Genomic DNA, 25,867 nt, shown 5'->3' on the forward strand with positions numbered 1-25,867 from the left:
TTAAAAATATCCTAATCAATTATCAGATAATGGATTATAAAAATGATTTTTGATGAGAGAGTAGCATGTTATGAAAGAAAAGTCTTGGCCTAAAACTCAGAAGATCAAACAACTGCCCTATGCAGTTTGGCTCAGTGTATGGAGTGTCAACCCATGGACTGAAGGGTCCTGAGTTCAATTTTGGTCCCAGGGCACGTACCTCAGTTGCAGGATCAGTTCCCAGCCCTAGTCAGGGCTTGTGTGGGAGGCAACCAATCAATGTGTCTTTCACATCAATGGTTCTCTCTGTCTCCCCCTCCCTTCTACTCTCTCTAAAAGAAAAACGAAAAAAAGATTAAAGAACTGACTGACATTGCTATGGCAACCTTTCTACTATTCTCTACTTTTTTATGTCAGTCAAGTTTCTTGACACTTACCTCTATAAAAATAAAGTGATAATAAAATTGATACTGATCCTTGTCTGTTTTCTAGCAAAGCAATAAGTAATATTCATCCATGAAGTGAGAAAGGGTTCATTTTAGCTATATGGTCAGCCTTGAGCAAGATATTCCTGGATTGGTTTCTTAATTTGCCTTCCACTAACGTTGAGCTACACTGTTAATTTTCTTTGTAGATTCAAAGCTTATTAAGAATGTGCTGTTTATATAAAGATTTTGTTTTTAACTAATCCATTTGCAGTAGGATAACCTTTTAATTATTATTATTTATTATTTTTGCATTAGCAATGGGTTCATAGTAAGCCATCCATACCCTTTGATAAAACACTCTTGGAACCATTGTCTGAGCTTGTAAGCCAGCTCATGGAAGTTGGGAATGTGGTCTAGAGAAATGGAAGAGTTTATGCTCTTGTGGCAAGCTAAGTATAGATGTGAGGCTCAAACCCACTTGGGCCTCCTTGGCCCAGGACCATTTATTCCAGATAGAGCTTAGACAGCAATGACTGTTCCTCCAGTTAACAAAGGTGAACTTCACAAAGAATGAACTGCTTCCTGGTCATTGTTTTTAGGTGTACAAATCAAACTTAACTTTTAAAAAGCTAAACAGGATTCCTATTTCTGAATTCTAGTTCGCCAAATGAAAATATTTTTCTGGGAGAAAAAAGTAGAACTTCTAAGAATGCCTTGCCAGGATGCTGAAATTTTGGGGTTCCTCTTGGAAACATAGAAATAATAACATAAACCTGGAGGGAATGAGGTTCTTGATAGGCAGTGAGACAGCTGGAGGAAAAGGCTTAGGTTAAAAGAGAATGTGGAGTGGAAGAGCCCCAATGGCGATTCACAAGTTAAAAATTACATGTATATGTTATACTGCCCCCCTGAGGTGCTGTGTTCTCAAATAATTTAAATATGTGAATTACAGCATTGGCTCTTAGTTCACTAAGGGAGGTTAGCTAAGAGTTACAGCGATGAAGTTAAGACTCTATGCTCCAGATTTATTGCATTTCTTTCTTTAATATATTTGTATTGATTTCAGAGAGGAAGGGAGAGGTAGAGAGAGATAGAAACATCAATGATTAGAGAGAATCATGTATCGGCTGCCTCCTGCACATCCCACACTGGGGATCGAGCCCACAACCCAGGAACGTGCCCTGACTGTGAATCGAAGAACCATGACCTCCTGGTTCATAGGTTGATGCTCAACCACTGAGCCAGCTGGGCTATTATCTTCCTTTCATTGTGCTCTCCACAGTTGTCCTAGTTGCCTAAAAGTCTACATGGCCTATGAGGTATCCTGTCTGCCAGAAACATAGAGCAGAGGTGAACGGGCTCTTGCTTCTGTTCCTGAATATATCCCACATATATTAGGTGATGAGGACATGAGCAGAAGCTCTCTCCCCCGCTACAGAAGGCTGCCTTGCACAAGCTTCTGGAATCTCCCTACCTGATGTTCCTGTGTTCATCCCCAGGATCAACATCTTAGGGATGGTTCCCCTAACCACGCCCTTCGACAATGAGTTCTACAATGGATTGTGTGACCGTGTTCGGGATGGAAACACCTTGACCTACTACCGTAAACCCTGGAATGTGGCTACTCTGGTCTATGAAGTAAGTCTCCCCAGAAGAAAACACATTGTTCCCCTCTTAGTTGAAAGCTGTTTCAATAAGTCTAATACTAAATAATGTGAAAAATTCAGTAGAATAAGAATTTAATGTAAATATAAGATTGGCTTAAAGAAGAGGATTTATATCTTGGATCTCTTTAGAAAATATACAGTAATCTATAATTAACTCCCAGTAACATGGATTCTTTTGAACCATCTACAAATTGGACCCATTCAAAGGATTAATATTTACCACCTTTAGCTATACCTTCTTTGGTCTAAGCAAGATCTAATAAAGAATATAATTAGCTTATTCTAAACCAGGAGCTAAAATCTGTTTCTTTCAATAGTCCCATTGGTGACAAAGTCCTTTTTTATTGTTGTCTCTCCTACCAGTTTGAGAAACATATACTTTTTAAAAAGTGTAGTTAAGAGTCCTTTTATTTCTATCAATGTTGGAAATCAACCCCTACCCATTGTAGTCTAAAAGATCATGTTCTCCCATGAATGCTAAAAGTTGTAATGTCTGGACTCTGGCATTTTTCTCACATGTGACCACATTGTCATACTTTTTGTTCCTGTAATTTCAGAAGAGAATCAGTTTCCCACAAATCTCAGGGAACATTTTGAATTATTGATCTTTCTCCACCTTGCCAGGTGTACCCTCCTTAAAAGCACATTTTTTGGAAGGAAAAGTGATAATCTTTTTAGAAAGTATTACATGTTCTACTTTCTTAAAAACAATATACAAAGATAAGGTAACCTTTGTCACTGCTGATGGAAGAAGGGTTGTTGTTGTGTTTTATTTCATTTTATTTTGTTAGTTCTCAAGTACACATCATACACTTTTCTTGTCTTAGTTACTATAACCAAACTCGTAGCTTCCCTATAGAGGTAGTAACTGGTGAGGGCCGGGAAGTTGCCCGGGACAGATCTTAAAGCTACATTTGGAGAGTAAGCCCCCTGTTTTTCCTTATGTACAACCCTGGGCACAGATGTGCTTCCTCATTCAGAATGTTTTGAGTTTTACAAAGGAGATGTGGTCTTTCCATGTATATTACTTACACCCCCTCTCCCAGTGGAGTTAGGAGAAGCATTCTATAATCAAGCATATCAGTCTTTCCACAGAAGAACTAACCCATGTTCACACAAAGTGGGAGAAATGAAGACCATAAATAACTACTTATAAGTTCAGATCAGATTAATTCATCCAAATGAGTTTTGGCATCAAGGTTATAAAAAGCAGGTAGGGATTGTGGACCTGAATATTTATTTGGTGCCATCGGAGGAAAAGTGCTGATGGAATTGTTATAAGGCTTGCTAAAGTCCCCCATTCAAGGGTGCTACTACTGTTGGTGCCCCCCTTATTCTAATCATTATGGTATTAGAAAATTCATAGCTGAGCTTGTTTGCAGTCAATAAATATTAGTTATATTGGATCTGCTTATTAAATTGAATAAATATTTATGAGCATCTACTATGTGCCAGTCAATTTACTAACTAGTGACTCTATAGTAACATTTGGATAAGACATACATGGTCCCTGACTCCCCCCTGGAGTTTACCATCTGAAGGCCTATTAAATAAGCAATTATAAAAGGGGAGGAGTTTTCATTTTGTTTTATATTAAAAGAAGAGTCATGAAAACCTATAGAAAATGGATTTGTTCATCTGTGGGGTCAGGAAAGTCCTCTCTGATGTTTAAGTTAAGTTAAGTTAAGTGTAAAAACTAAGCAGGGCAAGGGGTAAAATGGGCATATGTGTGAGAGAATGTGTATCATTATGCGATGTTGGTGTTATGGGAGAATGGGCAGGTTGTATTAGAGAACATTCTAGAAAATATAAAAGAGCCCTGTGGTGGGAAGACATATAGGCTATAGACAGCTTGAGTACAGTAAAGAGAGATTAACTTGGAATAAGTCTAGTTCAGACTTTATCTTCCAGGCAGAGGGAAGACTGAAGTATGTTAAGCAGGGAACTAACTTGGTTAGGTTACTCTTCCCCCTTCCACTGCATAATTTTCCCAGCATGCCTTGTTTTAAAGAAAATTACATGCATTTTTGTCTTTCTCCACTAGATGGTAACTTTAGGTTTCCTGTCTTTGTCTGTTCAGTCTCCTGTACCAAAGACAGAGTAACTTAGAAACCACAGAAATGTATTTTTCACAGTCCTGGAGGCTGGAAGTTTGAGATAAAATTGCTAGCATGCTCACGTTAGGACCCTCTTCTGGGTCACAGATCTCTTTCTGTGTTTGCACATGATGGAAGGGGAGGGAGCTCTGTGGGGCTACTTTTATAAGAGCACTAATCCCACTCATGAAGGCACCTCTTTAAGGCCCCACCTCCTACTACCATTACACTGAGCATTAGGATTTTAACATATGGGTGAGGTGGGGGTAGAACATTCCAATCCTGTGCAGAAACAGTGGCCCAATGCATGCTACTGAATCTAATCTATGCCACTGACAAGAGATGGGTGTCTCCTTCCCAGACGAGTGTTAGAAGGACCTCTGGAAAGAGCTTAGCCATTGAGAGTAACAATCTTCCCATTGATACCTGAGCGTAGACGTCTTGGCAAAGAATGTTTTGATCGAAAGTTTTAATTTTTAAGTAGGTTGTTTAGTTCCGAATTTTTTTTCCATGCAAAACATGAATGTGGGGGTGGGGGAGCAATCAAAGTGCCCAACAGCTCAATAGATTATGCAAGGAAAAATGCTCCCTCCCCACATTCCTATTCACGGTTGTCCTTCTCAAGGGCAAACTCTCTCTCTATGGTTTGTCTATCTTTCCAATAATTTTCCATGAGTAAATGTATGTATTGGTTTTTATTAATTTTATAGGCAGTAGCATGTAAAGGTGACAAGGCAGTTCAAGTCTCAAGTCCTAGCCTCTCTACTTAAATTAATTAACATGTGCAAAATACACAAAATAGGTCTGGCCCATAAGCCATCTAGAAGTGTTAGCTTTTACCATTTCTTCTTTTCTTTTTTTTATACACAAGTGGAAGTATATTGTGCATCTTTTATGGAACTTGCTTTTTAATTATTAATATATTAACTTTTGAAAGCTTGCTATGTTCTAAAAATTCCATTTGCATTATTTAATTGAATCCTCACAACCACCTTTGAGCTAGCTGTGGTGAGCATCTCTGTTGCACAGACTAGGAATAAGACTAGGCAGACAGAGGTTATTGTAATGTCCTCCAAGACATTACAATATTATTATTAATTGTATTTGAACCCCAGCAATCTCATCTCAGGGTCTTTACTTTCACCTCCTTTAAAGGCTCTACTGCCTTTCAAATAATTATGGGGGAGGGGGGTCTTTGTTTATTTTGGATGGTTTTTGTATGCCGTTTATAACAACACTTTGTTATTCTCATTTAGACCAGAGTTGGTAAAAATTTAAGAACTGAACATTATGAAGAACAGTTTCAAGCATTCCAATCAGTCATTCGAGAGTCAACATCAAACTTTAATCTAGATATATCTCTAAAATACACACCAACTGAAAAACTTGGGAAGTATAAAAATCTCCCTAAGCGAGGGCCATCGCAAAGTGGACGTGACAATCCTTCTACAGGAGAAGACTCCCCAGCGCCTGATGCTTCCCAAGAAAGAGCTGGTGGCTCGTTCCGATTTAGGTATTCCAAAAATGAAACTTACCAACGGTTTTTGTCATATTCTTCTAAGAAGGTAAGACTGAACACTTCATATAGAGAATGTAATGGGATATTTTTCAAACTAACCAAACCCCCTCTTTTAAGTTTACATGTGTAGAGCCCATAAGAGAGAGAAAGAATTAATACTCAACAAATCCTCCAGTAAGTTACCAAAATGTCAGGAAGAAGAATGGTAACTGGAGAAAAATGCCATATAGGATCTTTAGTAATAGTAAGAGATGTTTGCTGGTAATAGAGAGAGAACAAATGTATTAAGAACTCAGAGCATGCTTTTTGACTGAGATTATAATAATAGACTTCTCAATTTATACTAGTACTATCTTCAGGCTCCTGTAACAACATACCAGAGACAGAGTAACTTAGAAACAAATTACTGCATACTTTGGTAATTCATTGCAATGCCTAGGATATTGACCATGCACTTACTATAAAGTGTGTCTCTAAAGTTATAAATGCCATAAAATTGTACACATTGCATATGAAATTAGTCTGTTTACTTTGTAATCATACCTTTAATTTTAGATTTTGAAAATGCGTTTGTCTTTAATATTTAAGCCAGGTTTCAAAGTTTGTGTCATTATCCAGGTGACAGGCTGGAGTGCGGTGGCTTGGCTGGCCTGGGCCTACCTCTTTCTTTGCTGGGGGGCGAGGCCAGCCCTGTGAGGGGCAGTCTGCCTACCTGATCACCCCTAACTGCTCGCCTGCCTACCTGATCACCCCTAACTGCTTGCTGGGGGGTGGGGTAATATACTTTCTATAATCAGTATGATACTTATAAAATGCTCATTCTTCCTTTATGGATATCACAATCATCTATTTAGATACCCTTCTCCCACTTTTAGTACTTATGCCTAATGATATAATCCTATATAATAAAAGGCCAGAGGTGTGACGACCTGAACGACCAGAGACCAGACCACCACAGCCCCTTGCAGAGCTGGCCCTGCCCCCAAGCAAGCGGTTAGGGGCAATCAGGCAGGCAGGCAGAGTGGTTAGGGGTGATCAGGTAGGCAGACCAGCAGTTAGGAGTGATCAGGTAGGCAGACAAGTGGTTAGGGTGATCAGGTAGGCAGACGGCCCCTCACAGGACTGGCCCCGTCCCCCAGCAAAGAAAGAGGGAGACCCAGACCAGCCAAGCCATTGCATTCCAGCCTATCGCCTGTAGAGGGAGGCCACTGTGGCAGGGGAGGGCGGGCAGTGCTGCACAGATGGCAAGCAGTGGCAGTGGCAGGGGTGGGGCCAGCAGCCTGCAGCCAGAGAAAGGAAAGCCCCGATAGGCCCTGATCTCAGCCAGGCCTAGAGACCCTACCCGAGGGGTCCTGGATTGTGAGAGTGTGTAGGCCAGGCTGAGGGACCCCCCAAGTGCAGAATTTTCATGCACCGGGCCTCTAGTAGTTTTATATGGTTCTGTATATTGCCTATATATTCACAAGAATACCCACCTAAAATGTGAAGTTGGAAAATGCTTTAAATCATTCAACAAATATCTATTCGTGCATTTACTATATGGCCAAGAACTGCTCCAGGTGCTTAAAATCCATTTGTGAACCAAACTACCAAAGAGTCCTAGTCCTGAGCTCGTGGACGGGACAAAAATCAGCAGGGTAAGATAGACAAAAAGAATAAACATGAGAGCAGAAAAAAAAGGACGCTATATAGTATTTAGAAAATGATAAGTGCTACAGAAAAATAGAGTCACATAATGGAAATCAGTAGTGTGAGACAGATGACGGTATTAAAAAGGAAGCTTCATTGAGGAGATAAGATCTGAGCAAAAATTTGAAGAGAGGATATAGCCAAATAGTTATATTTGGGAGGACATATCTGGCAGAAGGAAGTTTTAGAGACAAATCTCTAAGATGGGAACATACCTCCCCATTGGGCCAAAGTGAACCAGAGGAGGAAAGGCTGGAGAGGTTTCCTGGGACCATACCATGAAGGATCTCACCCTAATCTAAGTGTTTTTTTTCCTCTGAGGGACATAAGAGGTCATTTGAATATTTTTCATGGAAGACTGATAAACCTTAATATGTTTTAAATGATTGCTCTTGGTACTCTATTAAGAAGAGATTATGGGTGTTAAGGGCAGAAGCAAGGCTTGTTAAAAAGCTATTGCAGGAATCCAGGTGAGAGATGATGGCAGTTCAAACAGGACAGTTGTAGAGTCAAACATGACCAAGGTTTGGGGCCTGAGTGACTGGAAGGATGGAGTTGCTATCAAATGCGATGGAGGTAGAGCAAGTTTGGAGGAGAACACTGGTGGTTACGTTTTAGTTAGATTAGAGATGAGATGTCTGTTAGACATCTAATTGGAGATGTCACGTAAGAAGTTAATGCCCTAGAACCTTGCTACTAAAAGTGTGGTTCATGGACCAGCAGCTTCTAAATCACTGGGAAACTAGAATTTCAGACTCTAACCCAGACCTACTGAATCAGAACTGCACTTTAACAAGATTCTCTAGGTGAGTTGTTCGTACCTTACAGTTTGAGAACTTCCCTAGAAGTAAGAAAAGAAACACTATCAAGGAGAAAAGAGTGATAAACTATGTCGAATATACTAATATGTCAAAGAAGATGAGGACCAGTGGCTTGAGCATTTTGAAGGTCATTGGTAACCTCAAAAAGGGAAGTTTTGTTGGGGTTGTAAGGGCAGCAGCATGACTAGATTAGATTTCAGAGAAACTGGGAAGAGAAGAATTGGAAACAGCCAGGATAGAAACCTCTTTAAGGGAATTTTGTTTCTAATGAAAACAAAGATATAGGTAGTAATGTTTGGACAAGTGAAGTCAAGAGTTTGTTTTTAAATTCCTGTAAGATAGAAGACACAACCGTGTGTTTGAATAGGAATGGCCTAAGGCTTACTTCTAAAATAATTTGAGCCAAAGGACATAACATCTTTCTGATAAGATATACTTCCTAATTTTAGCAACAATGCAAAGGAATCAAAATATGTTTTGTGCATCTTTGAGAGTCCACTGAAAGTTATTATGCAAGTTATCAGATGGAGAACTCATATGACTTACTATGGATATAGTAAAGCCTTTTAGGATTTTTGTTAGAGATTGAGTCAGCCACTGTCACCTGCAGTTAGGCCATGCAGTGTGAACAATCATGCTTCTAGAACACAGAAAGTTTGGTGTGATGTTTGTATATACTGTTTTTAATTCCCATGCAATCAACATGTGCCAACCAGTTACAGAAGGAGAATCTCAAAACAATCATCTGAAAAATCATGGGTGCCAATTGTAATTTAGTTTTGGCTGGCACGGTCTGCTAGCATTGAATCACATAGTTCCTCACTGCCCTAGTGTCCTCCTAGACATTCAAGCCATCATTCCAAGGAACATTTAACTGTTGAGCTGTGTTCATCTGGCTTGAGATCCTTGTCTTACAATCGTGTCTATTCCATCTGTATTTTCAAAGCTCAAGAGGACATAGTGGAAGGAAGAGAGAGACCTGAGGTGTAGGTTTTTAATACCAATCATTAGCATGGACTATTTGTGTCATTTGGGGCAAATAACTTGATACCTTTGGATTGCAGTTTCTTCATCTGTAAAATAAAAAGATTGGGTTTCATATATACTATCTACATTTTCTTCCATTGTTAACATTTTTAAATCAACTTAATGAGTATAATTTGCACACAATCAAATGCAAAGATTTTAAGCAAATAGTTCCATGAATTTTGACTATTGTATCCACCTATGCAACCACTTCCTCAAACAAAATATAGCACATTTCCAGGACCTCAAGAAAATTCCTTCATGCCCTTTGTGGTCAATTTCTTACCACCTGAGAGGTGACCAATGACCAAAATTTCTCTGAACATAGCTTAGTTTCACCTGTTCCAGAACTTCATATAAAATGGAACAATACAGTATATATTCTTTGTGTCTGACTTAATTCACTCAGTGTAATATTTTTTTACAGTGTTATGTTGTTACATGTATTCGTAGTTCATTTCTTTTCTTTTTTTTTTTTTTGCTAACTAGTTTTCCTTCATGTGAACATACTACAATTTGTTTACAATTCCCCTGTTTATGGACATTTTAATCATTTCCAATTTTAAGCTGTTCTAAAAGTCTTATACAGGTCTTTTTGTGGAAAACTTTTTCATTGATCTTAGATAAATATGTAAAAGTGGGATTACTAGCCATAGGGTTGCTGTGTGTTTACTTTTATAAGAAACTATCAAACAGTTCTTCAAAGTGGTTACACCATTTTCCACTCCCACCACCAATGTATGAGAGGGTGCTAGCTGCTGCACATCTTCACCAACACTTGGTATTAATTGTATTTTAAGGTTGCCATTCTACTGGGTTAAAGTGATATCTTACAGTCACTCCTAAAAAAATGTATTGCCTGTGGAAATTTCAAATTTTGTGACTTTTAAATTTGAAATAATGGTGGTGAAACTCACATTTATTGTCTTCTGCTCCACAACAAAGGAAAAAATGTTTCTGCATGTGAAAGGAGAAGTTGCCCTGGGAAGATTTGTGATGAGAAATCGGGACATCATGCTGACATCAACTTTCTTGGATGATTTAAAATATCTGCCACCTACCTATGAAAAGGGGGAATATTTTGCATTTTTGGAAACCTATGGAACTCACTACAGTAGTTCTGGGTCTCTGGGAGGATTATATGAACTGATATACGTTTTGGATAAAGCTTCCATGGAAAAACACGGTATACCTAGAAGTAGAGCTCTAACTTCTAACAATGTTTTCTTCTTGCTGCTGGCCTCTGTTCAGTGGTTATAGGCTTTAGAATAATGTAACCTGCTTCCTTGAGAGGACACTCTCGCTGCCCTTTGACACTTAAAGCCCTGTCAAACAGCAAACTGGCTTCAGACAAGATACCTTGATCATGCACTGGTCAGCAGCTGAAATCATATTGCAATGTAATGTTATTGGTAATCCTGCTTTAAGTGAAGAACTATTGAAAAGGTGAAAGACAGTATGAGAGACATAACTTACACAACCTATTTCTTATTCAGTAGGCTGGTTCATTATGTGTATGATAATTATCGTCAAAGCATTCTTCAGCATTGTAAGGGAAATGCTGATCTAAATTTTCTCTTCGGGAAAAGGGAAGAAGCAATGTTAACATCACACAAGTCTAACATCTTAAAGCAAGGGTGGAAAATTAGTTCTACGTTGTATGATGACAGTTCTAATCATTTGGTGGTAGTCGAATTGGGCCCATGTTGAGTAGGTTTCTGATCACACTTAAAATCATAGAAAGAAGGCCATGGTTGACCATCAGTGTTTGCCATATGTACAGGAAAGGCCTCTGTGCTACATAATTGCCATCCTGGCCTAAAGGCTTTTATCTAAATCTTTTAAGAATAAAATAGAGGCAAAGGGACTATGTTAATAAGTTTTAATAATTAATTTTATAACTATGGCAAGTTATAATATTTCTTAAAGAGGTGATAGACGCCAGCATATTTCCTCTCTCTGCTCTAAAAATTGGGGGGAGTGTCTCTGAGGAAGGGAAGTATTGCCAAAAATCACTTCCATGGCTCCGTCCCCGTAGCCTGTGGCAGTGTCAGGTGAAGAATGGGATGCATCTATGATAGCAAAGCTATCAGTGATAGTGTCCACACCGTTGGTAAACACTCTGTGAGTGAAATAAACATGATCCAGCCAGAACCAGTTGCTCCTAGTGCCTCAGTCTAGCTTGGGCAGGTAGAAGAAGACTACCTGGGGGAGTGGAACAGGATATGGCTTTGCTGATACTGCTCACAGGGCTTATGCCCGCAAGATAGTCCCTGAGCCCTGCCTGCTAAGCTATTCTGATAGATATCACTGGGGGATGGGCACAAGAGGCTGCGTTTTGAGTAAATTGAAAATCAGAAGAAAGGTTCAAAGAGCAGTTATAAGGATTTACTGTAATAAAAGTTACACAAGGAACCCTTCAGGCTCAGAGTTCTTGGGTGAAAGAGCTCCAAGGACTGAAATTTAATCTTAGAACTATAACCACCATAGAATGACCTAGATCCTTTTCAAATGAGGGGTGAATGTATATGCCCTTTGCCATTAAGTTGGTAAGCAAAGTCGAAAGGAGGCCACTAGATTCACATACAAGGATGCAGCAGGACAGATAAGGCCTTGGGTTTGCATTCAGTAATAGTGTCTAGGAATCCAAGTATGTTTCTTAAAAAAGAGCAAAATTGGAATTTATATATGATCTTGATAGATACTATCTAATAATTTTCAACTAAATACATTAAACAGGTGTTGAACTAAAGGATGTCAAGAAATGCCTCGGGTTTAATGTGGACTTCTCTGTGGATGTTGGAGTTGAACTCAAAGGAGGTCTTAATAAAGATGATTGTGTAAAGCAGGGTGAAGGTAAAGCTGGTAAGTATGGTCTAACTTATTAGGTCAAAAAAGGGGGGGTGTCATGTCAATGAGCACTGCCCGGTCACTAGGAGCCCTCTTATTATCTAGCCTTCTTATACAAACACACACACACACACACACACACACGTTTATATAAGAAGTAACATTTAATCCTCCCCCCCGCAAAAAAAAATGTCAACGCACACACGCACACACACACACGCACACACACACACAACACCACACCTAGAAGTGCCTAAAAACTAATCTATCTTTACAGTGTTTTCAAAACTGTTATAAACACAGCAACCCGCGGAGATGTACTCAGCAGTGTCACCATTGTGCAGGTTGTGCAGTGCGCAGCTCTAGGGGGCACCATTCACACTGTAGTCTACAGATTTGTACGTTTATGATGGCAATGGCAGAAGAATATCTTGAGAAAAAATTTTCTTTTATTCCCCTACTTTTCAGAAAGTTTCTGAATGGACTATTGATAGTACTATATGTATCCATTAAAAATGGGAAAGACCAAACTCTCTCTAACTCAACCTTCCACCCGATTTGAAATTTCTAATTCACCTTCACTCAATTGGTCAGGGGGTAGAAACTTCCAGTTACAAGATAGTACTCAGGGTGGAGGGGTGGGGGAGAAAGGGTAATGTACCACACAGTGACTATATGCAGTTAACAATGCTGTATGGTATAACTGAAAGTTACAAAGAGAGTAGATCCGAAAAGTTCTCATCACAAGAAAAAAATGTTTTCATAACTATATGATATGATATGAGTTAAATTTACTATGATAATTTATGTCAATTATATCTCAAAGCTGAGGAAAGAAATCCCTAACCCATCCTTAATATAAATCATTGCATAACCCTTTAAAATATATAAATATCTTTAGTATAAATACTACTTCTATTGTTAATCTTTAGCTGATTTTCAAGCATGAGGCAGTGCTGGAATTCTCAATTTTTACTCTAATCAGAAATACAAAGCTTGAGACTCACCTTTAATGATGGTAGAGAAGCAGAAAAGAGGAAAACCCGATATTTATTAAAGCATAGCAACCACTAACATGTGGCCATGATTGGAAGCCACTGATGAACTGAAAAGAAAGCTGAACTTGCCATCAAATGTCACCATTTCCATATGTGGCCCTTAAGTTAACTGCGTAATTTGGGGCAAGTCACTCCAACTCCCTGAGTCTCCATTTTCTCATCTATAAAAATGTGGAAGGATAAAAATCATCTTAAATTTTTTTTCTGATTCAAAAAATCCACAAATCTAAAAGATTCACAAAAGTTTGTTAAAAGAGGTTTAGCCTGGTGAGAGAGACTGAAGTGGGTAGGGATTTGGGATAGAAAGAAATTTTGCTTTTCACTTTATTCTTTTTTGAACCCTTTGAATTTTTTTAATAATATTAAAATTGTTATAATATTAAATATTAAAATTTTTATAATATTAAAATTGAAAGCAAACCAATATGACATATGATTATGAAAGTAAGTCTGCAACAAAAAATTATAGTACATTTAAAGTTGTGTTTATTTCCCACTTGTGCATATGCATAAATGATAACCTTTGAATACCAACATATCTCAATCATGCTATCATTTTTTTAAAAAAGGTGTTTGACACCTACAAGTAGCTACTAGTAAAAATTGCCCTTGGATATTAGTAGTATTTATAGGTAAAATTCAATAAATGTACTATACGAAATGGGTTCAATAAATGTTTATCAATTATCACAGAGTTAAAAATGCTTGACTTACATCCTCTGTCTATTCTCAGTAAACATCACCAAGGATGGCATCATCGATGATGTGATTTCATTCATCAACGGAGGAACCAAACAATATGCAACTCAACTGAAAGAGAAGCTTCACAGAGGAGTCAAAGCAGTTGATGTGATGGACTTTGTGAACTGGGCGTCTTCCTTAAGTGATGCTCCAGTGCTCACCAAGGAAAAGGTGAGGAAGGTGTCTTCAGATAGTGGATTTTGTCATCCTCCTATTGAAGGTCACTGCTGGTTCAGATGACCAGTTAGTTTCGTCTGAAAGAGATGTGACCATTCACATGCACTCCCATCTCGCCCCCGGGAAGAAGCATGGCATGAAGGAAAGGCACAAAGGGTGGCATCGGACCAACCCAGGCTGAGTTTGGGTCTCTGTCCCTCACGAGATGTGTACTCTTTTCTGACTTCTGCAATACGAAATTCTCCAGGGCTCCAGGTTTATTTTAAGGTTTTAATAAGACTGCAGGTCAAGAGCCTATAGCATAGACTGACACTACATAGGTGCTCAGGAATCATTAGTGCCCTTCCATCTGCCCCTGGTTGTCCTTGCCTGTGGGTGGCATCACACCACCACTTCCCATTTATTCAGGGCCTTGGTGAAAGGGAAGTTCATAAGGTCCCCTTTATGAGAACTCTGGAGATATTACTCTGTAATCTCTGTTTCAAGGATCATTTTGTTTCTCTTGGGAATTAGGTAACTTTTCCTGAATGCACATGATCATTAAATTCAGTTGTCTTACTCAATGTGCTGGGAAATATAACCAAATCATGCAAATGGGTAGGTTCTCCTGAATTTTGTGCTTTTGTGTTGCTTTTCCCTTCATCTTGCCTTTTCTGTTCTCAGTTCCCCTTTTTTTCATTTTCCCTCAACCACTCTTATGTCAAGCTATATTAAGCTGTTTCTGGAAGAACTTGGGTAATCATGAACCACTTAGCCTATGATTTTTGTTATACTGTGCGACTTAGCAGTGATGCACCGGTTGTCAATGGGCATCAGTATTTTAAAGAGCCGTAGTGCCAGTACTCTGTGTTCTAGTCCTTACAGTCTTAACGACATAGTAAAAATCATTCCTAACTCTCTTGTATAAGGACAAAGATAACACTTATTCTATCAACAAACTATATTTAGTGCATATCGTTTAATTAGTTTGGAAGCCTATAAGAAACCTAAATACTTAATATTATAATATTAATATCTCTCTATATAAAGAGGTAATATGCAAATTAGCCAGGATGCCATAACAACCACGACCTATCAGGAGGAGGCTGCATGCGCAGATGAGGCCCGGAGTGAAGACGAAGACAGAGACAGGGGGTCCTGCCCAAGCTGCCGCACTGAGCCGGCTCAGGCAGCCCTAGAGCAAACACAGACAGGGGGACCTGCTCCAGCCGTGGTGCACTAGCAGTCCCGCCTCTGCACGTGAGCTGCAGAGGAAACACCTTTTCTGAACGCTCATTGGCTAAGCTCCCGGTACGCCACTCACAGTGTTCTTGGTAACTTGGCTAATAAGAATCCAAGAAGGTGATCTAGGGTTTTTCCACTCTTGGAGGAAAAAACGAAGGCCTGCTGCTTGAGAGGCAAAGAAATGTCATATCCTGCCCTAGTCAGTTTGGCTCAGTGGATAGAGCCTCGGCCTGCAGACCCCAGGGTCTGGGTTTGATTCTGACCAAGGGCATGTACCTAGATTGCATGCTGCTCCCTACCTGGGGCCCAGGTCAGGGCTCATGCAGGAGGCAACCAATCAAAGTGTCCTTCTCACATCGATGTTTCTCTCTGTCTTTCCCTCTTGCATGCTCTCTAAAAATCAATGGAAAAATATCCTCAGGTGAGGATATAAAGAAAGAAATGTCATATCCTATGAAAGAGACATCTTGAAAATGCCTAAAAAACGTTGTCATTTTTTCATGGTGAAGGGACTGGGGTTCATGTTAATGAAAACAGCTTGGTGGCTGTGGCGGCCAGCAGTGGCAGAAGCAGCGGGTTGATGAGGGCAGCACCTTCCCCTGACCAGCCCAGTAGCCTCCCACAGGGGGAGGCCAGACTGCAGCTTAGGCCGGCAGTAGGACATCCCCTGAGGGCTCCTGGACTGTGAGAGGGGGAAGCTGGGCTGAGGGACCTTCCCCACCCCCTAGTGCACAAATTTAGTGCACCTGGCCTCTGGTAATATTATAATACTTAATGTTACAATAACCTAAGTACTTAATATTAAACTATATTGTCATATTTTTTTTTTGCATTTTAGTAAATTTTATGATAGATTACATCCACTGAAAATACATTTATCTACAAATGACAGAAAGATAGAGTTAGCTAGGATAGGAGAAAAATTATAACTGTTTCCTTACTTAACAGAAGGCCAAAGTTCATCAGAAAAAGGTGTGGCTCTTCAGGAAAACTTCAAAAAGTACATTTCAATTGTTTTTTGTCTTCTTGTGGGATTTTTGACTCCAGGGTTTGAGGTTCCTCTGAAACTGCTATCATTACATGTCCTTCATCTTTATCTCTTTGAACACTGTGTATGCATTTCATCCAAATTGTATTTTCTCCATGACCCTCTCTTCCTGTATCTTAGATTATCTGGCCTCGACTTTCCTTTGAAGGGTAAAACAAGGTGAATTTCATTTCTTAAGAATCAAAATAACTCCACCACATGCTTAGGCTGTTTGTGCCAATGTAGCCATGCTGGGAAGTGGTTTCTTTCTTCCAAATAAATATGACATAGTTGAAATCCATATCCTACACACTAATAGTGAATGGTGTGCTGGCGGACAGTCATGCTGACTTTGTAGAAGCTCTTGGTATGTTCTGGATATGAGACTATTCACTTAAAGGTGTTATAAATGTTTTCTCTCACTTGAGGACTTTCACTCTTTAATGGTATTTTCAATAATCAATTTCCCGTTTTTGACTTTTTATTTTGGGTTTTAGACTTACTATAAACGTGCACAAATAATACAGACAGTAAAATGGCAAAGGTAGCACAGACTTCACATAGACCCTAGACCCAGAAGCCCCTGATATTAACAATTTACATAACCATGGTACCTTTATCAAAATCAGAAAAGTCGCATTGACTACATCATAGGCCTTATTCAAATTTCACTAGTTTTCCCCTAATATCCTTTTCTCTGGTCAAGGTTCCAATCAGGTTCCCATGTTGCATTTACTGGTTATGTCCCCTTCGTCTCTTCCAATCTGTGACAATTCCTCAGATTTTTCTTGTCTTTCACGACCTTGACACTTGTGATGAGTATTAGTCACTTGTGTCAAATGTCTCTCAATTCAGGCTTAGAGTGGATTGGGATTGTGCATTTTGGGCAAGAATACCACAAAAGTGATATTATGGGGCATTGGTGCGGGGGATTAACCGAGGAATTTATATGCATATATGCATAGCCCATGGACACAGACGATAGTGTGGTGCAGGCCTGGGGGAGTGCAGGATGGAGGGAGTCACTGGGGGTAAAAGAAGGAGATCATCTCTAATACTTTCAACAATAAAAATAATTTTTTTAAAGTGATATTGTGTCCTTAGTGCATCGTATCAGGAATTATGATTTTCTTTTATTTTGATGTAGTTAAATGCATATTTCTTTTCATTACAGGTAGTGCTTTTGTGTCCTAATTAAAGTTGTTCTCTACCTCAAGGTCTTAAAGATGGTTTCCCATATATTACCTTCCAGAAGCTTTATTGTTTTGCTTTAACATTTCCCTATAACAAATCCAGAGTTGTTCTTTGTGTGTGGTATAAGTTAGAAAGTCACTTTTTAAAAAAATTTTCCTATGAATATCTTCTTGTCCTAGAACAGTGTATATTGATGCCCATCCGTTATAGCACATATCAAAGTTTTCATGTAAATTTACCTGGTGATTATTTTAATATCAGTCCCCTTACTTTCACAATGTCATCTCCATGACCAGAGAAATCATGTCGCATTTTGGTCACTAAAGGCTAACATCATATCTGGCAATAATAATCCTTAAAAAATCCTTTTTTGTTAATTAATTAATTAACTTCAGTGAAGAATGCTACAAGCTCCATCAGTAGAAAAATACCTAAAATTAAATGTTCTGCTTCCTTGCAGCTATCTCCTATACATAACCTGATTCCACTGAAAATGAAAGATGCACACATAAAGAAAGAAAATCTGGAAAGAGCCATTAATGATTATGTCAATGAATACAGCATAAAAAAATGCCGCCCATGCCAGAATGGGGGCACTGTGCTTCTGCTGGATGGAAAATGTGTGTGTTCTTGCCCAATCACAGCCGAGGGAATTGCCTGTGAAATTAATAAAAAAATAACTCCTCCAGGTGAGTACAAGCTATTTGATATCATTAGGAATACGAATATGTATTTGAGGGTTATTTAACTTGAAAATTCTGTCTCTCACCTATCTTAAGTGTCAACCTGACACTTTGTATTCCAGAAAGCATTTGTATTCTCCCAAATTCCATGCTATTGGTATGAAGGACCTCTATTTTCTACCTACTTATCTCTTCCATCACTAGGCACACTGACTCTTCCTACAGAAACTGAACATCCCCTCTAGGATGAAATGTGTCTTGTATCTTCAACTTCATTCTGTTCCCAGCACCTACACAGAATCTGGCACATCATGGTATAATGGGTTGAGGGGATGACTACATAGATGGGTGAGTGGACCCAAAGTTGAAGTCCTAATAATCAAGATTTGATATTCCTTTGTTTTCTCTAGAATTGAAAATGGAAAGGAAATAAAGTTGTCAGCTTCCTTGGGATCACATGGAAGGGAAAGCACCAGGAACACTAGAACTGTCCATGTATGATGCTGCCCATGGAGTTAGTCCTTGATGCGAAATGAAAAGCAACATGCTTCATGAAAATTCTACCAACCTCCCTAGTCGTCTCTCTTGGGTCCATGAAGCTTCTTTTCCTCCTTAAACTCCTAGGATGTTTCTCTTTTTTTTTTTCTTTTTTCTTTTCCCCCTAATGAGGAGAGTCAGCAGTAAAATAGGCCAGGACTGCTTTCTCCAACATCCAATACCTATCTCTTCCTAACAAATAAAAATTAAATTAAAAAGAGAATGTTGGCTAGAAAGACTAAAGTAATTGCCAAAGTGCTTCGTATGACTAATATATTCTGCCCCTTCCACTACCACAAGTCTGTACCATGCAGTTTCATTCCTATTGGTCTTTTTTGGTTATTTATTGATATATTCGTGCATTCATTAATTCAGCAAATCCTTACTGAGTACCTAGCACAGGCCAGTCTTAGCTCTCCAGTTTAACTCTACATATCCACAGGAAAAAGCCTATTGTATCTGTAACAAAAAATTACTAGATTCAGTTGTGTGAAGTTGCCTCTATTGGATCATATTTTACCATAAAAAAGAGAGAGTTAGAGAAAATGAAAACAGCAATTCATATGTTCCAACTTAATAGCTACCTTTATGAGTTGTATAAAGTAAGGCTAGGCATAAAAAACTGATTAAGGGAGCTGACTGTACTATTTTATCCATTAGCTAGCATGGTAGTTAAGGCCTGAGATCTTTGAAAATATCTGAAAACGAGAGAGAGAGAGAGAGAGAGAAAGAGAGAGAGAGAGAGAGAGAGACAGAAAGGGAGGGAAGGAGGGAGGGGAAGGGCGGGGGGAGGAAAGAAAGAAGGCTAAAAGTACAAATAGAAAAAAATCAAAGTTAATAAATATTTAATTAAACATCAATAACATGTATCATATCAACTCCATTAATTATTTCTTACTAATCAACATTTCATGCATTTATAAATACATTTAAGTTAGGGAAGGGCGGAAGTAGAATGTCCGAGGCTGCAGTCCTGGTGCAGGAAGAGGAAGATATTCAGGGCTACAATTTGAATGAGAAGCAGAAGACGACCAAGGCCAAGTATCCTCCAGTCAGTGGGAAGTACGAGTACTTGGACCATAAGCGGATGTCCAGTTCCTTGCCTGGGGACATACTCTGGAGGAAGCTTTTGAGCAAAGTGCGATGGCCATGTTTGGCTACATGACAGATACTGACACGGTGGAGCCCCTCCAAGCGATAGAAGTAGAAACACAGGGAGGAGATCTACCGTCTCTTCTGTTTCACTTTTTGGATGAGTGGCTTTATAAGTTCAGTGCTGATGAATTCTTCATACCCCAGGAAGTGAAAGTACTTAGTCTTGATCAAGTAAATTTCAAGTTATGGTCAATTGGGTGGAGAGAATTCTCATTGACCAAGCATCCTCAGGGAACTGAAGTCAAGGCAATAACCTATTCAGCCATGCAGGTCTATACTGAAGAGAAGCCAGAAGTTTTTGTGATCATTGACATTTAAGATAAAGAAAAAACTCCTATGAAGAACTGTTTTTTTTCTCTTCCTTTTGAGAAGATATCATAATATAAATTCTACAGTCTCTGATGATATATGATGGTTTACAGAACAGAAATTTTTTTTCTTTTTCTTTTTTTTAAATATATTTTATTGATTTTTTACAGAGAGGAAGGGAGCGGGATAGAGAGTCAGAAACATCGGATGAGAGAGAAACATCAATCAGCTGCCTCCTGCACACCCCCCACTGCGGATGTGCCTACCACCAAGGTACATGCCCCTGACCAGAATCGAACCGGGGACCCCTCAGTCCGCAGGGCGACGCTCTATCCACTGGGCCAAACCAGCCAGGGCCAGAACAGAAATTTTTGACTTAAAGTATGACTTTCCCACAAATGGAAAATCAAGGCATAACCTTGGTCTGTACTAACCAGATATTCAAATGTTAAAGAATTCTTTGGGTGGCAAAAAAAAAAAAAAATTAAGTTAGTTTTTCTCACTTTATGGAAATTTTCAAGAATACACATGATTGCTGAGAAGTCACAGTAAATAAACTACTTATTGGCAAATAAAAAGCAAAATTTTAAAAATATTCAAGTTTTTTAACAACAAAGATATAGAATGCATTTTATTTTTTTAATTCATTATTTTATTTTGTATTGAATTTATTGGGGTGACACCGCTTAACAAAATTATGCAGGTTTCAGGTGCACAGTTCTACAGCACATTATCTGTGCATTATTTGTGTGGCTGCCGGTTAGGCTCCGTCACGGAAAGAGGCCCTGGCTATCCTCCTCAGTCAGGCATAAGCTCCCCAGGGCGGGGCCAGAGGGAGGACAGAGGGTGGAGCTATTGCTGTCCCCCAGGCTGAGGCCGCACCAAGAAAGAGGGCATCTGCCCTGTGGTAGAATGACAGCACAGGGATCCTGTTCCTTCAGCTACCTTTCCAGAGCCACAAACCCCAGACTCTCCTCATGTGGCTCTAGTCCACTTCGCCCTGCCTCTTCCAGAGCCCAGGGTGAGTGGATGCGATTGAAATTTTGTATGTTGGCCCTTTAAGAGGGTGCTTGTGTCTCCAGTGGACTCCTGCCTCTCCCTGGCAAACAGAAATCCCACTGCTGTTCACACCCAGAGGTTATGTGGGTGCCTCTTCCCAGCTCTGGTGCTCAGGGCTGGGGAGCCAGCTTGGGATTTAGACCCCACACTTCTCAGGGGAAACCCCCTGAAGCTGAGGTATCCATCCAGAACCTCTGCTGCCACCTTTAGGAGCGAGACCAACCTTTTTCGAAACTCCACCCTTCCTACCAGTTTGTTGTGGTTTTTTTTTGTTCTGTGTGTGTGTGTGTGTGTGTTTTAAATATATTCTATTGATTTCAGAGAGGAAGGGGGAGGGAGAGAGTGAGATAGAAACATCAGTGATGAAAGAGAATTATTACTCAGCTTCCTCCTGCATGTCCCTAACTGGGGATTGGGCCCGCAACCTGGGCATGAGCTCGGACCAGGAATCGAACCCTGGCCTCCTGCTTCATAGGTTGATGCTCAACAACTGAGCCACACTGACTGGACCCTACCAGTCTTGATGTGACTTCTTCTATTAATCTATTAATCTTAATGTGACTTCTCTTCAGCTAGTCTTCAGTTGATTATTCAGGGTGATTAATCTATCATTTATTTGTAATTCAAGTCAATCCTGGAAGAGGTGAGCGTAGCTTTCATCTACATACCTTCATCTTGGATCTCCTATGGGGTGTATTTTAGTACATTAAGTCTGGTATAGAAATGATACTCTAAAAATAACGGTACTCTGCCCTTTAGGGTATAAAATAGTCCTGGAAGCTCAAGAGAATTCCGTGCCCTCAGAACCCTCAATCAGGAAGAATGAGGGTGCTGAGTGAATACAAACACCAAACCTGGTCTTAGACAGGTCACTGTGGAGAGAGTTTTTGATGTGGAGTGTCTGGATCAAGGGTTGTTGTCAAGTAACTACTGAGAATCCCTTCAACCTTTGTCAGTTGTCAAACAACAAAAGAGCTGAGCCTCAACTGGACTCCCAAGGATCTGCTTAATGATTTATGTGAGTTCCTTCTACTGAAAAGAGGACAAACGGTGTAGATTCACTATTGGCAGCAAGATCCTTCAACCTCCCTCAGAGCTGGCATCCCTGGTGATCATTCCCAGCAGGGTGCACCATTGAGACATCAAAAACTGCCCAACAGGAAGCAGTTGAAAGAGTCTCTGGCCCTAAACTGAGGAAGAGTCACCAGAAATTGGGGCAGATGACCTTCTGGCTGCTGAGCCTTACATGGCTCATCCCGGACTATGGTTGTGAGTAGCAGACTCCTGAGAAGGAAAGTCCAGGCCTCACGTGCTCTCCGCCAGGGCACATCACAAATTCAAGGCAGGGGACACGTGAGGAGGGGCCCTCTGAAGTTCTGGCCATATATTCAGAACATTACACTGAACCCCATCTATCAGCAAAAGAACCTGGAGAAGTTGGGCATCATGTTCCCTTGAGCTAATGGGAAAAGGACCTGTAAGGTAGTGCTACATGTTTCCCTTTTGTACTTAACACTTAGATTGTGTGTGTGTGTGTGTGTGTGTGTGTGTGTGTATGTGTTTTAAATATATTTTATTGATTTCTTACAGAGAGGAAGGGAGAAAGACAGAGAGTCGGAAATATCGATGAGAGAGAAACATCGATCAGCTGCCTCCCACACACCCCCAACTGGGGATGTGCCAGCAACCAAGGTGCATGCCCTTGACTGGAATTGAACCCAGGACCCCTCAGTCTGCAGGCCGACGCTCTATCCACTGAGCCAAACCAGTCAGGGCTAGATTGTGTATTTATTCTACTGATCACATGATAAGAAGAAAGCTGATAATTGTTTGAGGTATGGGTCTCCATCCTCACACTGGCTTTTCACTACTGTCTCTCTCAACACCCTTTGTTTGTGTGTGCAGTGGGACATTATACTGTATACAACAGCCCATAACAGCAGCTCCTGAGTTAGTTTCCCAATAGTTATTTATGAAAACTACATCAAATTTTAGATGAAACATCTCTCTCTCTCTCTCTCTCTCTCTTTCTCTCTCTCTCTCTCTCTCTCTCTCTCACACACACACACACACACACAAATATTTCTCATGAAAAATATCCATCTTTCTGCTCCTCCACCCTTCAACTCCTACCTCATGTTTATTACTCACCACCATGCTGACAGCTGTGAAATGGTTTAAGAGAAGAGAATGATAAACTATTTAACAATAGACAAGTTATTAAACCACCAAGCCCTAGAATTATGTGTGTCATTAAGATAATGCACACAACCCTAGCTGGTTTGGCTCAGTGGATAGAGTGTCGGCCTGAGGACTGAAGGGTCCCAGGTTCAATTCTGGTCAAAGGCACAAGCCCAGGTTGTGGGCCCAATCCCCAGTAGGGGGCATGAAGGAAACAGCCGATCAATGATTCTCATCATTGATGTTTCTATCTCTCTTTCTCTCTCCTTCCTCTCTGAAATCAATAAAAATATATTTTTTTAAAAAGATAATGCACAGAATCACCTTGTCATCTAACAGACAAGCAATGAATGGTAACTGTTACTTTTGTTGTCATGCAAGGCTATTGGTAAAAATCCTCTCAAATGCGACTAACATTTGTGATATGAGACGGCCAAGGAGATTAAATCTGAAAATTGAAGAGAATGGCATATGACACAGTGGTTCAGTACTCTCTATAATAATCAGTGGGTTTAGTGATCTTTTAAAAATATACATAATATGGCTGGCCACTGTGTCTCAGTGGTTGAGTGTTGACCTATGAACCAGAAAGTCACGGTTCGATTCCTGGCAGGCCATATGCCTTGGTTGAAGGCTTGATCCCCAGTGTGGGGTGTGCTGGAGGCAGCCAACCAATGATTCTCTCTCATCATTGATGTTTCTATCTCTCTCTCTCCCTCTTCCTTCCCCTCTGAAGTCAATAAAAGTATATTTAAAAAAATAATAACAAAATATACATAATATAAAATTTACCATTTTAACCATTTTTAAGTGTAGAGTTCAGTGGCATTAAGTACTTCCTCATTCTTGTGCAACCATCGCCACCATTCATCTCCAGAATTTTTATTATCCCAACCTAAAACTCGATAACAAAGAATCATTTGCCATTCCTTACTTCCCCAGCCCTGGTAACCACTATTCTACTTTCTGTCTCTATGAATTTGACTATTTGGCATACCTCATATAAGTGAAATCATGAAACATTTGACCTCTAATTGCACTGAGTGTAATGTCTTCAAGCACATATCAGAATTTCATTACTTTTTTTCTTAATTGTTGACAGCTTTACAAATGTCTCCCATTCCCATGGGAGGGGGCCCTTTTACTCCTCTCCGCCCAGCCCCTCCCCGCCCCAGGTCTTCACCACTCTATAGTCCCTGTCCATGGGCTATGCTTATAAGTGTACAAATTCTTTGGTTTATCTCTCCTCTTCCCCTGACCCCCACATTGATATATGTCAGTCTGTTCCATGCCTCCATGCTTCGGGTCTTATTTTGTTGGCCAATTCGTTTTGTTCATTAGATTCCACAAGTAAGTGAGATCATGTGATATTTGTCTTTCTCAGATTGGCTTATTTCACTTAGCATAATAGTCTCCATGCTTCCCAAAGGGTAGGAGATCTCTCTCTTTCAAAGATGCATAGTATTCCCTTGTATAAATGTGCCACAACTTTTTTATCCACTCATCTACTAATAGGCACATGGGCTGTTTCCAAATCTTAGCTATTGTAAATTACACTGCCATGAACATAGGGGTGCATATATTCTTTCTGATGGGTGTTTTGGGGTTTTTAGGATATATTCCCAGAGTGGGGTCAAATGGCAGGTTTATTTTAAAATTATTTTTGAGAAAACTACTGATTTCCATTTTGGCTACACCAATCTGCATTCCCACCAGCAGTGAACTAGAGTTCCCTTTTCTCCACATCCACTTGTCATTTGTTGATGGTAGCCATTCTGACAGATGTGGTGTGATATCTCGTTATCATTTTAATTTGCATCTCTCTGATGATCAGTTACTTTGAGCATTTTTCATATATGTCTCTTGGCCTTCTGTATGTCTGCTTTGTATAAGCGTCTATTCAGGGCCTCTGCCCCCGCCCCCATTTTTTTTTTTTTTTTGCTGCAAAAAGCTTATTGTTTCCATTTGGTCTAATGCAGTGGTTCTCAACCTGTGGGTCGCGCCCCCTGCTTTAATTATGTTCAATTTGTAACCATGAAAATACATCCTGCATATCAGATATTTACATTATGATTCGTAACAGGAGCAAAATTACAGTTATGAAGTAGCAATGAAAATAATTTTATGGTTGGGGGTCACCACAACATGAGGAACTGTATTAAAGGGTCGCGGCATTAGGAAGGTTGAGAACCGCTGGTCTAATGCATGGGAGAGGGCTCCGGGTGGTTAAAAGAGTGGCTGGTGGTTTCAGGGAGTGGTTCAGGCAAAAGCCAGACACCAGGGGATGCAGAGGGGCCCTCAGAGGCCTCTGGGCTCCAAAGGCTCCTAGTCATGCTTGAGCGTGAGCGTTTCCAACAGATACTGACCCAGCCCAGCCTCGGGGCTGGCCAGGCTGTGGAGGTGAGTCAGGTGTCGCCCATATTTTTTATGAGTTTCACCTCCTCACC

At 40.0% G+C, this 25,867-nt stretch overlaps 1 protein-coding gene and 1 pseudogene across 2 annotated transcripts in view; both read left to right on the forward strand.

Annotated features, from left to right (window-relative positions):
* Positions 1-18,939, forward strand: part of C9 (complement component 9) — a 32,518-nt gene extending 13,579 nt beyond the window's left edge. Inside the window, exons 5-12 of one of the 2 annotated variants that reach the window (XR_435569.2) lie at positions 1,907-2,045; positions 5,427-5,735; positions 10,171-10,411; positions 11,965-12,090; positions 13,867-14,045; positions 17,957-18,185; positions 18,302-18,493; positions 18,590-18,939. Coding sequence is in view for 1 of the 2 variants with exons in the window: in XM_006761738.2 (XP_006761801.1) it covers positions 1,907-2,045; positions 5,427-5,735; positions 10,171-10,411; positions 11,965-12,090; positions 13,867-14,045; positions 17,957-18,185; positions 18,590-18,612 (1,246 nt within the window). In the remaining variant the exon portion in view is untranslated. The remainder of the gene's footprint in view (positions 1-1,906; positions 2,046-5,426; positions 5,736-10,170; positions 10,412-11,964; positions 12,091-13,866; positions 14,046-17,956; positions 18,186-18,301; positions 18,494-18,589) is intronic. The other variant, XM_006761738.2, reaches the window with a different exon arrangement.
* A 573-nt stretch (positions 18,940-19,512) lies between these two features.
* Positions 19,513-20,321, forward strand: LOC102765966 (annotated as a pseudogene).
* The last annotated feature ends 5,546 nt before the right edge of the window (positions 20,322-25,867 follow it).

This window comes from Myotis davidii, unplaced genomic scaffold, assembly GCF_000327345.1.
Source record: "Myotis davidii unplaced genomic scaffold, ASM32734v1 scaffold496, whole genome shotgun sequence".
Lineage (NCBI taxonomy): Eukaryota > Metazoa > Chordata > Mammalia > Chiroptera > Vespertilionidae > Myotis > Myotis davidii.